Source organism: Megascapheus bottae, chromosome 10, assembly GCF_031878675.1.
Source record: "Megascapheus bottae isolate mThoBot1 chromosome 10, mThoBot2.hap1, whole genome shotgun sequence".
NCBI lineage: Eukaryota > Metazoa > Chordata > Mammalia > Rodentia > Geomyidae > Megascapheus > Megascapheus bottae.
In genome coordinates, this window is record NC_143518.1 from 54,921,815 (window position 1) to 54,934,836 (window position 13,022).

The 13,022-nt window shown below is 51.7% G+C and overlaps 1 protein-coding gene across 1 annotated transcript in view; it reads left to right on the forward strand.

Annotated features, from left to right (window-relative positions):
• Positions 1-903: 903 nt before the first annotated feature.
• The window catches only part of Slc26a9 (solute carrier family 26 member 9), a 28,474-nt gene continuing 16,355 nt past the window's right edge, over positions 904-13,022 (forward strand). The window contains exons 1-5 of the mRNA XM_090339933.1: positions 904-960; positions 8,456-8,598; positions 11,665-11,804; positions 11,906-12,016; positions 12,403-12,578. Coding sequence (XP_090196059.1) covers positions 8,474-8,598; positions 11,665-11,804; positions 11,906-12,016; positions 12,403-12,578 — 552 coding nt within the window. The 5' untranslated portion in view covers positions 904-960; positions 8,456-8,473. The remainder of the gene's footprint in view (positions 961-8,455; positions 8,599-11,664; positions 11,805-11,905; positions 12,017-12,402; positions 12,579-13,022) is intronic.

Below are 13,022 nucleotides of genomic sequence, written 5' to 3' on the forward strand. Positions count from 1 at the left end.
TCCCCCCATCCTCACACACTCTCCCAATGAGTCTTCACTGTACCACTGGGCATGGGATGGGTAGCTTGAACCCTTCAGGATAGCATAGTCTGGGTAGTGCCCCCAGCTCAGGCCAACAGTGACTTCTGGAAGTGACAGGGGCTCAGCCTCAGCCACCCTTCATAGAACCACCCTAGGCACAGTCTATCGAGCTCCTCCCTCTACCCTAAATTCCCAGGCTCTCTCTGTATGCCACCCCAGAAGTTAAAGGGAGCAGAGACACTCTTCCCAGCACCATGAAAGATAGTCTAAGATGCAGATTTCCCAAATGACAGTCAGGGAAGCACCTGGACACCAGGCCTCCAGCCCACACAATGGGCTCTCAGGACCTCCTGGACATGGCTCATCCCTTTCCTCAGGGTGTTCAGAGGTCCACTGTCCTCCTCCCCACTCCCCCAGATCTCCAACCTTCAAAGCAAGAGCCCCACAACCCCACCCCTCCGGTGGCCTCAATGGTGCCCATTGTCCGAGAGTCTGTTTGGCTTGACCCCCAACCCCACGAGCAAGCTCAGAGAGGAATCTGCCTTGTGCCCCTCCTCGGCTGGCCTGGCCGCCTTGGGGGAGCAAGGGCCCCACTGAATGTGATCTATTGTCTTTGGGGTGGATTTAGGAAGTGCCAAGCTCCCATCAAACAGCCCTGCTCCCCAGGTAAAACAAAAAAGGGCTGTTCATTTGGGACCTTTTCCCCTTATCTCCTTTTCCTATCTCCTCAGGCTTAGCTACGGTGTAGTGTTCAAAACCACTTCCCCTCTGAACCAATCAGAAGCCGGGGCTCACCCCGTGGCCCTGGGGTGAAGTTATTTATAAACGCCTCCCTGGATTATTTGAGCACAGTCCTTTCACACACCTCAGGAACACCTTTCGGCTGCCCGCTGCCCAGACGCACCTGCAGCCCTGCCCAGCCAGCTCTGTTCACCCGAGGTAAGCCCCACCCAGCCCAGCCCAGCCCAGCCCACCCCACTGGGCTGGGGTCATCCCTGCAAGAGGGCGGGCATGGGGGTAACAGAGACGGGCTAATAGAGACCAGCCAGTCACACAGTGGGTATATGCCAAGCAGGAAGGGCACTTTGGACCCCGAGTCTGAGAGCAGCCCCCGGTCATCTCCTCTGATGAGCCCATCGAACCCCCACTTTTGTGTACAGGCTTTAGATACTCATCTAAACTCGGGGGGTGAGGGGGTGGACCATATAAGGCAAAGGCTATGATAGAGACTACTAGACCCCCAGATAGAGAGCGGCTAAGCAGTTGCCTCCGCCAGCAAGCCTTCCAGAAAAGAACAGTGGGTAGTGGGCCTTGTCTGGGGCGCCCGCCTTTGAAGCTGCTGGTGCTGCCTCGCCCTTTTTCAAGTCCTGGAAGCAAAGAGCTCTTCATGTCTGGCTCCTAGGCCGCTCCGTGTGTGTAGCCCTCTCCCCCTTCTCTGCCCGCAGAAGTCCTCCTGCACTCGTTCACCTGCCACCAGCTCCGGGCACTTAACGTGGACTGCATAGACTCTCATTTGTCCCCATTAACCCTGAAAAGCTGGAAGAGGCAGAAGGAAAGGGAAGAGTGGAAGAGGCCGACATAGGAGCGAGCAGCTCTGTCAGGCAAGAGACCAGGGCCCAGACCCTGTCTCACAGCCCCATAGACCTCCAGCTTCTAAACCCCTCAGCCTACAGCCTAAGGGGACCCAAGCCATCCTTCAGCAGCCCCTGCGTTTCTGGAAATCAATGTACAGGGTCTTCAACCCAGGATAAGCAAATCTTTCATCGTTCCAGTACTTACTGCCCACTGGCACTTGGCCTCAGTGGGTCTATGCAAAAGAAGGAAGATCAGCTTAATTTCTTCCCTCCAGGAAAGGAGGGGCAGCTAGAAGAGGGTTTCCCGGCTAAATATCTTCACTCATAAAGACAGCCAGCCCTCTCCTGGAACCCTATGGTTTCACACATACTCACACCTCAGCTGTGTATTCAGAGTGTGGCTAGGGCATTCCTAGGACTGGTCGTCAGCTCTGAAGCTCATTTGTTTAAGATCCTGGGGATCTCATATAGGTATAGAGTGAGTATGTGCTAAAATAGGCAACCAGAGCCAGCTTGCCAAGGGAGTGGGCATCAGCTTGCCACTGACAAACAAGCACACAGCTCCACAGTGCGAGGCAGTCAGTTCTTGGTGGGCAGAAGCTGATAGGGCATACCTACTTCTCCAGGGGAGTGGGCCTTCCCCCAAGGCCAAAATGGGCTTTCATCCTGATTCTTGAATCTTCTTGGGTCTCTCCTTGTATGGGCTTCCAAGTAAGACTAGTCCTGTTCTCCTTAGAGACTTCTAGAGGCCAAAAGCCTAAGCATGTCCCAGGGATCCCATGACCTTGCTCAGATCTTCCTGCTGGAAAGTATTTTCTAATGCCTAGCTTCAATTCCTTCTGCTGGAACCTTTTTCCTCCTGGCAGCCTCTGCCCACCTATCCCCAGCAGGGAGAAAGAAATAAGGAGTGAGGACTTGGGGTCAGAGCAATGAGACTCTCTCCTATAAGCAATACAATCACACAACAACCAGAAAGAGGGCACATACTTTAGGGTCATCCCCATCTCCTCTGACTTCACCCAGAAAATTAGACCAAGGTAAGGAGGGGACAGGAGGTCTACCCAATAAACATGGGAACACACACACACACACACACACACACACACACACACACACACATGCAAAAGGAAGAAAGCCTTAGGGCTGGAGAAGCCTCTATAGCCTCCTTCCTCCTGCCAGGGACAGAGGCTCTGACTGAGACCCCTGCCTCCAGGTCCATCCCTGACTCACACCCTGACCCTGGCCAGACAGAGATTACCCTTTCCTCAGAGTGTCCCACCCAGAAGGCATAGGAAGGCAGCCAGGACCCAGAGCCAAGGGAAAGCCTCAAAGTGACCTTTCCTTTCTCCAGAACACAGAGGCCGACAAGGTAGGAACTAGTGATAAGGATACTGGGGTAGTTGGCCAAGCCGGGTCTGCTCCCATGTCTGACACAGTTGCGTCAATGAGCCCCCCCCACAGACACACGGACGGACACACACACACACACACACACACACACACACACACACACACACACACACACACGGCCAAGGAGAAAGTCAGGCCACAATGACAGGGTCACCTCCAGATGTGACTGAAACTTCCTGTACCTCAGATGTCCTGCCCTTTGCTAAAAAAAAGATTTGCTGCTTTTCTTCCCTAACCTGGCAATATCTGGAAGATTAGGGGCCTAGGGCTGGGGTGGAGGGGTGAGGAGAGGCCCAGGAAGATGAAGTTATTTGCCTGAGGCCACACAGCAAGACGGAGAATCCTCAGATGTGATCACAGTAACAATAGTGGTCAGAATTTATTGCACATTTACAAGAGCCAGGCACCCTTCCAAACCTCTCCATGCATAACCCCGGGCTCTGAAGATAACAACAAACCTAATCAGAAATGTGCTTGAGACAGCTCCCAGTGGGCTTTTGCCAGCACTCATTGTAAAGACATAGAGTGAATGTAGGGGCTCCCCACAGAGTCCATTTGCCTTCAGCTTTCCTTCCCCTAGCTCCTCAGCCTCTGGTCACCCAGCCTATCTCCCACCAGGGCCTAGGAATTGTCCTAGTACCCACATCCCCTACTTTCTACTCTCCCATTCTCTCCTTCCATTCTCCTGAAGCGCCCAGCTCTCCTGTCAGTCTCCAACTCCTTGGAGATGCCCCTCCTCCCTCCCAAGTGGGGGAGGGGCAAGTCACCTTTGTGCCTCCATATTGTCTGGGTCACCTGCTTTTTGTCTCTGATCCTATGGGGGGGGCGGGAATGAGAGGAGGTGAGGGGGCTGCTATTATGCGATGAGTGGAGCTCACGAATACACACCGATGGCAATAGAGTGCTTGACTTTTTTGACATCTCTTGCCAGGGCTGTGTGTTTAACTTGGGATCAAACTGTCACATTTGCTATACCTCCCTCCCTTTCCTGATCCCATTGTCACCTTCCCACTCCAACTCAACCTCTCTTGAGGTAGGACCCCACAGCTCCCTTAGCACCCTGAGAATTCCCACCATTTCTCTACAAGAGGTGAGGTCCTGCTCGCTCTCCTCCACACTTCCTCCACACTGCAAGGCCTGAAGGCTTAGCTGGGGATGAAATGGCTTTCCCTGCTATGCTTCCCCCATGGGAACCCCTCTGTAGAATTGTATCTCCTCACCTGGAGCTGCGGCTTGAGCCTATAGAGTTTAACTCCACCATTGTCAGGGCCAAGCTGAAGCCAGGCAGGGTGGTGGACTCCAGGCAGAGCCCTTATCAGGAAAAACAAAACTCCGAAGGCCTATCTCAGGTCACCTAGGGGCCAGGAAGGGGCACTATGAGGGCCAAAGCAGATTTCATCATTCTCCCTGGGAGGGCTAAAGCCCCTTCTGCCAGGAGCACTTGAGTAGAAGTCAAGTTCTGGTTCAAATCTATTCACCTCACTCCAAGACTCAGTTTCCTCTTTCACAAACCTGTGCTGCCCTCAAGTTCTAGTCTACACAAAACTTCCCGACTCCAGCTAGCTGCCCTGTTTTCCTTCCATGTGGTGGGAATAAAGGGCCTCATCCCTCACTACACCCTGTTCCCAGAATGAAGTAAACAAATCATGGGAAAGGAACAGGTGTTGGGTTGCAGTAAAACAAGGGGGCTTTTCCCCTCTGCTAGTTGTGACACAAAGGGACTCTCCAGCACCCAGTCCCCAGGTGTAGGAAAACTTAGAGCGGGCAGAGGAGGCCTGAGTCACCCACCTGCTGTTCTCTGAAGGATTTCTATTGTTCCGCCCCTTTCTTCTTCCCACCCTGTCCTGATGGACAGCTAGGAATGGCCAAAAACAATGGCAGTGTACAGAGATACAAGGGGACAGAAAGATGATGCAGGGCCAGGGTGGTCAGGAGAGCTTTTGTGGATGAGAGAGAGGACAGGAGGGAGGAAAGGAGGATAGAGGAGGCAAGAGAAGGCGAGGGGAGGCGAGGGGAGATGAGGGGAGGCGAGGGGAGGTGAGGGGAGGAAAAGGGAGGAGAGGGAAGGAGGAGGAACTGAAGCAGTTCTCAAGGAAGGGCAGGGCTAGAATGGTAGAAATGAGTCAGGGAACCTGGGGTAAGGAGGGAAGTCTGAGTAGAACCCCGAGCTTGTTTGAGGTGCTCAACAGACCCACCTGGATGGTACAGAGAACCCAGCCAACAAATCCACTGAAGCCAGTGATACCAGGCCAGAGGATTCAATAAGATAATAAAAACACCATGCCAGATGTTTTTTTTTAAGGCAAAAAGGCCAAAATAAGGAATTTGACTGATCTTCCTCACAGCTAGGAAGGCTTTCCAGAAAAAGAAATTCTAGTATAAACTCAAACGAGCAGCTGGGCAGGGTAGAGACACAGAGGTGCTAGAAGGAAGGAAAGGAGACTGAAGAACTGAATGAGAAGACTGAAGGGAGGAAAAGCCGAGAACTGAGTGACAGGGAGAACGAAAATGGGGAACCGAGGAAATGGGGAGTGTTGTTGGGGTAACACGGTTGAAGTGGATGAGATGTTAGTAGCATCTCCCACTCCATAAATATGAGTACACTGCTGGCACAGGTAGACTTTGGAAGCACCCTGGAAGAAAGCTTCAGGGATCCCCACTTGCTAGCTGGCATGGAAATAAAATCTCCAAAATGTCTACAGGGTTCTCCTTTCCAGATATAGCCGACAGCCTATCTTAACGTGAGTGTGTGAGTGTGTGTGTGTGTGTGTGTGTGTGTGTGTGTGTGTATGTGTGCTGATACCGGTGATACTAGGACTTAAACACAGGGCCCAGCTACTGTCCCCTTAGCTTTTTTTTTGCTCTACCACTTGAGCCACCGTTTTGGTAGCGAATTGAAGATCAGAGTCTCACAGACAATTCTACCAGGGCGGCTTCAAACCTTCATCCTCAGACCTCAGCCCCTTGAAGAGCTAAGATTACATGTGTGAGTCACTGGCACCTGGCTCTGCCTTCACTTTTTTTTTTTTTTTGTCATCTTTTGTGTGTGGTCTGTGGCCTGGGACCCACTCCCTAACCATGAATGAGTCTATTTCTAAAGCTAGGTCCATAGTGCTGAGTCCCTCCCCACTCATTTCTTCCAAAGAGCACACTAAGCAAACAAGCTGGAAAGTCAGACCCTGAGGTTACAGGGAGGAGGGAGACCACCTTGCCTTGTGGACACTGAAGGATAAAGGCCTGTGAATGGTCTTTCTATAAGGAAGAAAGCCACTCCCCACTTTAATAATAGTAATCATTGCCGTTACCATTTATGGGGTGCCCAGGAAAGGCCAGGGCACTCAGCACAGTTGATCTCAGTTAATCCTCACAGCAACTGCCTACGACTGTTATTATCCCATTTACAGATGAAGAAACCCTTTGAACTCAGGTCATTCTGGCTCTAAAACTCCAGCTATTTGCTTGATGCCACTCTGCATTTGTCCTTCAGAAATGTCTCACATGCCATGGTTCTCGCTCATTTCTGTCCATGTCTCCTCCAAACACCATTGGATGATTCACTCAACAAGCATTTGTACAGTCCTTACTAAATGCCAGGGTCTGGGCACCTCCCCCCATGATCATGGAGCTTGCCAGAAGTTCCACCTTTATCTGTCAATCCCAGTGGATGTTGATTCCACCACTAAAGGATCTGGGTACCCCAGCCCAGGTCCTTCAAGTTGAGCACAACCTTGCTAAGGACAGGAACTCACAATTATACCATTCTTTCCATTTTACCTAAACTCTTCTTGATGAACTGGTTTGATTTTTATAATTACTCTGTGAGAAAAGAGCCTACCTTCATTTTGCTGATGCAAGCTATGAGGTTCAAAGAGTCAATGTTGCCAGGCGCCAGTAGCTCACAGCTCTCACCTGTAATCCTCGCTACTCAAGAGGCTGAGATCTGAGGATCATGGTTCAAAGCCAACCCAGGCAAAAAAGTCCGTGAGACTCTTATCTTCAATTAACTACTCAGAAAAAGCTGGCAGTGGCACTGTGGCTCAAATGGTATAACACTAGGGCCAGAAGTTTGGTCTAGTGATAGAGTGCTTACCTAGCATGCACAAAGACGCAGGTTCAATTCCCTGGTACCACATACATGGAAAAAGCTGGAAGTGGTTCTGTGGCGTAAGTGGTAGAGCTCTAGCCTTGAGAAAGCCCAAGGACAATGCTTAGGCCCTGAGTTCAAGTCCGAGAACTAGCAAAAAAAAAAAATGGTTTACCACTGGTCTTGAGCACAAAAAGGTTCAAGGATAGTGCCCAGGCCCTGAGTTGAATTCCTGGGACTGGCAAAAAAAAAAAAAAAAAAAATGGCAATGTTACCATGTCCCCCTCCCCAGTAAAGCCAGGACTTAATCCAGGTTTCTGGAACCTTCTACAAAAGCCATCCAGCAACCTACACTCCTTTGATAATCTCCCCAACCCCCTGTTCCTCCCCCCAGGGAGTCTAGAGGCACCCCCAACTGTTATCCTTATCCCCTGTGGTTACACAGGTTCAGCTCTACCTTCAATCTTTTCCCAAACTGCCCACAGCCACCACATACATGCCACTTCCCAAACACAAGTCGTCCCGCTTAGCATTCCCATCTAAGCAGCTATTCCCAGCCCTGGGGCCCAGGAAGAGGACCCAGGGACCAGGAATTAGAGGAGGGAGAGGGAAGAAATTCCCACAGGGACTCCTCAAGAGACTGGCACCCAGCTCTGCCCAACTCAGTTAATGGAGTGTCAGTGGGGTTGCGCAAAGCGCAAGGAGAGACCAGTACACAAGGGTGGGGGAAAGGCTAGGCACAGGAAGCTGTGGGAGAGACTGCTGGCAGGGTACCATGTTGAGTTCCCCACACACCATTGTCGTCCTAGGGAAACCTGTTGGTGAAGTCCCAGCTAGGTGTCTTCTTCGAGAAGGTCCTCCTGAGGTCACCTTGGTCATCCCCCTGCCTCGAGGCAGGCTGTTTTCTCTGTTTATTCCAAGCTGACTGGCTAAAGGGAATGAGCCTTTCTGCCAAGGAAACTCAGGCGGAAAGGCGAGGGTGGTTTATGGGGTCCCCCTAGCAGTCAGTTCCAGGTACTGAATGCAGTTGTGGCCTCTGTACTCTTGGGCTCCCATCTCCCTTGTGCCTGATGTTTGGCGGGGGTGACAGTGATGTCACAGGTGTGTGGCATGCCAGCCACGTGCTGGGCGCCAAGCAAAACAGCCAGGGCGAGTTGTATGTATCATCAGTGCTTGAGGAGGAAGGCACCAAAAGAAGTGAGTCTGGCAGAAAGACTTGACAGAGGGAGGGAAGGGAGGCTCCTGGCTGCATGGGGGCGGGGAAGACCAGAATAAATCTTGGCTGCAGTGAGGACTAGAGAGAGAAGGCCCGGCTGGCACTAAGAGTGATGCCCCTTCATCCTCTCCTCCTCTACTTCTCCTAAAGCTCCTAAATGCCCCAGACATGAGCCAGCCCAGGCCCCGCTACCTGGTAGACAGGACCGCGTACTCTCTTACCGTCTTCGATGATGAGTTTGAGAAGAAGGACCGGACGTACCCAGTGGGGGAGAAACTTCGAAATGCCTTCAGGTAATGTGGCTGAGAGCCCAGACTCCTCTTTCCTCTGCTCCTTATCAAAACAGGATAGACCTCCTGCACCAGGACTCTAACACTGGGCTTAGGGAAACAGTGGGGAGGAGAGAGGAGATTCTGAGCCCAGAATGTAAGAGCCTAGGGGTCCATCTGGAGCTCCTAGAGAGGAAGAGGAGGAGCAGGAGGAGGAGAAGCAGGATCAAGAACTACCCACCACTTCAGAAGGCTTCTCCTTGGCCACCTACATGGGGCCTTCCCGTATTCTCAGTCCATCTCCCGAGTCTTTGAAGAAGCAGTAGATGGACATAGAGAGTAGGAGCTCAGGCCCCTCTCTGTGTCCTGCTTCCTACTTCCCTAAACACCTGACACTACCATCACCCTGTGCCCTTTCCTCTCCTTCCCTCCTGGGTCTAGAGAATTCCTAGAGGAGGCCTTAAGTTCCTGGGTGCTCCCAAAGAGAGCCTTCCACATTGAGGTTCTCCCAGCCCCTGGGCTCTTTCTCTTCTCCATTTCCTCAGAAGAGGAGGCTGCTCAGAGTCCCCTGTATCCACTTCTCCACCACCTTCACCCCAGGAGCCTGAGGCCACAGGCTTCACCCTCTCTCTTCCCAGACTTCTGGCAGACCTGTGCAGGCCTGGCTGCGGGCTGGTTCCCGCTCCCTTGTGCCACTGAGGAAACAGCTGATTCAGTTACCTGGATTGAGGTCACTGGCAGGGACTGAAGTGGAGCTGCAGGTGGAACTGGTTCAGGCTAGGGGAATCACCCACTTGAGATTTTTCTAAAAGCTCCAGCCCAGCCCTGCATCTCTCAGGAGGCTTCATCTCTGTGGTGGGTATAGTAAAGGCCACGGGGGTGTCTGGCCACTCACTTTCTGTAGCTGTGCCCCTCTGACAGGTGGGCTCCACTAGCCCTTGACTTTAGTCTTTCTGCTGGAGAGATCAGGAAAGCTACTGGTGTACTAAAAAGTTGGAGTGATGAAAATTAAAAGGAGGCAGGGACCTGACAACTGCTATGTTACTGGCTTGGGAGCCTTGAGCGGTGCCTGGCACACAGAAAGTGTTCAGACAAATACCTGTTGAAAGAATGTCTAGAAAGCTAACCCCTCCCTCACTTCCCTTGGGGCCTCTAGGGCCTCTGTGCAGGTGTTTGGCATCTGTTTCTAGCTCTCTTCTTTCAGACAGTAGATTGCTTTGCCCAACATATGGCCCAAGTTGCACGAACAAGCCTCTAAGCTATCACTTGTCCTCCAACCTGCTGTCTGCTTGGGAGTCCACTTTTCTCTGTCACAAAGAAACCTAGTAGAGCCCTTGCAGGGCTGGTTCTCTCCTAGGACACAGCTGTAAGGGTAGATTAAACATTTTCACACGTAGACCGCCCCTTCCACCATCCAGAGGTAGGACAAGCACTCGTGTGCCTCAGAGGAGACAAGAGGCCAGCCACTCTTCTGCAGGGTGTTATTTGGGACAGAAAAATCTGCCTCAATTTTTCAAGACACAAAGCATTGTCTGTGTCAGTTCTAGTCTTGGATGACATCCAGGAGCCCCAGTGTTAGGGAAATGATTGTTGAGCAACAGCAAAGAACAAGAATTGGTGGCGAGCAGAAAAGGAAGCTTAATCAGAGGAGGGCAGTGAGTCACCAGATGGGCCCTGAGTATTTGAGTTCCTTCACCTGGGAGAAGAAAAGAAAATCACCACCCTCTTCCAGTCATCAATCCGTCGGCCGTCCGCCTTGAAGTCCTAGGCCCTTGTTCCTGCCGCTCCTGGATTTCTATGAAAAGATTTCGGGTGTTGAACAAATAGGGAGGGAATCAGAACTCAGTACTCCCTCCTCAGTGGGGGCCTAGGAGCAGCCCCTCCATTCTCTCTTCCTCATTGGAGAACTCAGCTAGTGGAGCCATCATGCTAAAGGTAATAATTCAGCAGAGAAGCACCTCAGAAGTACAACAGATCCTGCCTTTGGGGAAAAGTTCAAGAAAGAAGGCGAGCAAGCATCCATCACTCACACAGATGCACTCACACTCGTGCATTATTTTATGCAACAAGTATTTACTGGCTGTGCTTCTGTAAAACACAAGGTATGCAAGAATAAAGAGACAGGCTTTTTGTCACATGGGCATTGCTTTCTAAAGACAGTTGAAGGACAAATAATTACCACACAAGAGGTGGAGGATCTGTGGAAGACAAGAAGGATATCAATCCTATGTTCTCTGAGAAAGATAGAAGGAGCTTTTCCTGGATAAAAGTCACCGGAGTGGAGACGCCACACCTCAGAAGGCTGAACCACCATAAAAATTCAAACCCCAAACGCAAATCTTGTAGAGCTCTCAGGTGAGGAGCTGGCAGTGGAAAGAGTTCCAGCCGAGGCGTTGCCAAACTCTCCAGAGAAAGTTCCTGCTGCTGGGTGCCAATGGTTCATCCCGTCTGTAATCCAAGCTACTCAGCAGGCTGAGATCTGAGGATCATGGTTAGAAGCCAGGCTGGGCGGAAAGTCTATGAGATTCTTTTTTTTTTTTTTTTTTTGCCAGTCCTGGGCTTGAGCTCAGGGCCTGAGCACTGGCCTTGGACTTTCTCAAGGCTAGAGCTCTACCACTTGAGCTTCAGCACCACTTCTGGCATTTTTTCTATGTATGTGGTACCAAGGAATCGAACCCAGGTCTTCATGCATGCTAGGCAAGCACTTTAACCACTAGGCCAAACTCCCGGCCATAGTCTATGAGACTCTTATCTCCAGTTAATAACCAAAAAAGCTGCAAGTGGAGGTGTGGCTCAAGTGGTGGAGCACCAGCCTTGAGTGAAATAACGAAGGAGCAGTTCCTAGGCCCTGCATTCAAGCCCCAGTACCTGCACTGCACACACACCTTCTCTCTCACACACACATTCACACACACACACACACACACACACACACACACACACACACACACACACACAGTTCTAGCCTTCTCTCTTGGGATTTCCTGGCATTCAGCTCTATGTGAACACTCAGGCACCTGCCAGATCTGAACAAATTGAGAATGAATAAGATATTATCATCCCTTTCCAACCACCCCTCTTCCCCTGCAGGTGTTCCTCCGCCAAGGTCAAAACCGTGGTGTTTGGGTTGCTGCCTATCCTCTCCTGGCTCCCCAAGTACAAGATCAAAGACTACATCATACCAGACCTACTGGGTGGACTCAGCGGGGGATGTATCCAGGTGCCACAAGGTGCCTCCGCTCCCTCTCATTCTCCGACCTCCACCCAGTCCCTCCGAGACCACTGTAAGCCAACCGCACCCCTGAACCTTTCATCTCTTTGTGCCCTGCAGGCATGGCATTTGCTTTGTTGGCCAACCTTCCTGCAGTCAACGGCCTCTACTCCTCCTTCTTCCCCCTCCTGACCTACTTCTTCCTGGGGGGGGTGCACCAGATGGTGCCAGGTAAGGCCTCTCCCCTATGGGCAGACAGGGTGACCTGGTTGGGGGGAAGGGAAGGGAGAGCCCCAGGTCTCTGGTGACCTTGAAGAAATCACTGAGCCCTGAGCTCAGTCACCATGGCCTCTTGCTTCTCCCCGGAAGGAGAGAAGGACTTCTTGGCCAAATAAGCCATGTACTACATTAGCTGAATAGATGTGAACACCTAGGTGGGCCCTGGCAGGCCCATCTGAGGTTCTCTGGTGCTAGGGGACATGGGGCAAAAGGGCCTGGTCCCAGGGCTATGTAGTAATCCTTTTCCCAGGGGGACCAATGCATTCATGGGCCCCTTGCTGATTTCTGTGGGTGTGCTCCAAACCTCTGATTTTTGCTGACTGGGTGGGGCACCACAGGTACCTTTGCCGTTATCAGCATCCTGGTGGGTAACATCTGTCTGCAGCTGGCCCCAGAGTCGAAATTCCGAGTCTTCAACAATGCCACCAATGAGAGCTACATAGACACAGCAGCCATGGAGGCAGAGAGGCTGCACGTGTCAGCCACGCTCGCCTGTCTGACTGCCATCATCCAGGTAAGAGGGTTACCCCCACCCCAGCGCTGTCAGGGCCTCACCTCAGCTGTCAGACTACCCTGCTCCTGCCTCAAAGCCCTCTCCCCATTTGATGCCACATCTGACTTAGGGCTCTGCCTCCAGCCTCTTCCCTGTCCCAGGGCCAAAACAGTCAGAGTGCCAGGCACCAGAAATTTATGCCCGTGATCCTAGCTACTCAGGAGGCTAAGATCTGAGAACCGAGGGTCACAGACAGCCTGGGCAGGAAAGTCCTTGAGACTCTTATCTCTAATCAACCATCAAAAAGACAAAAATAGAGCTATGGCTCAAAGTGGTAGAATGTTGGCCCTGAGCACAAAAGGCTCAGAGACAGTGCCGAGGCCCAGAGCTCATGCTCCAGGATCAACACACACACACACACATACACACACACACACATATCAGAGTATCTTCTCACCTGTGTCT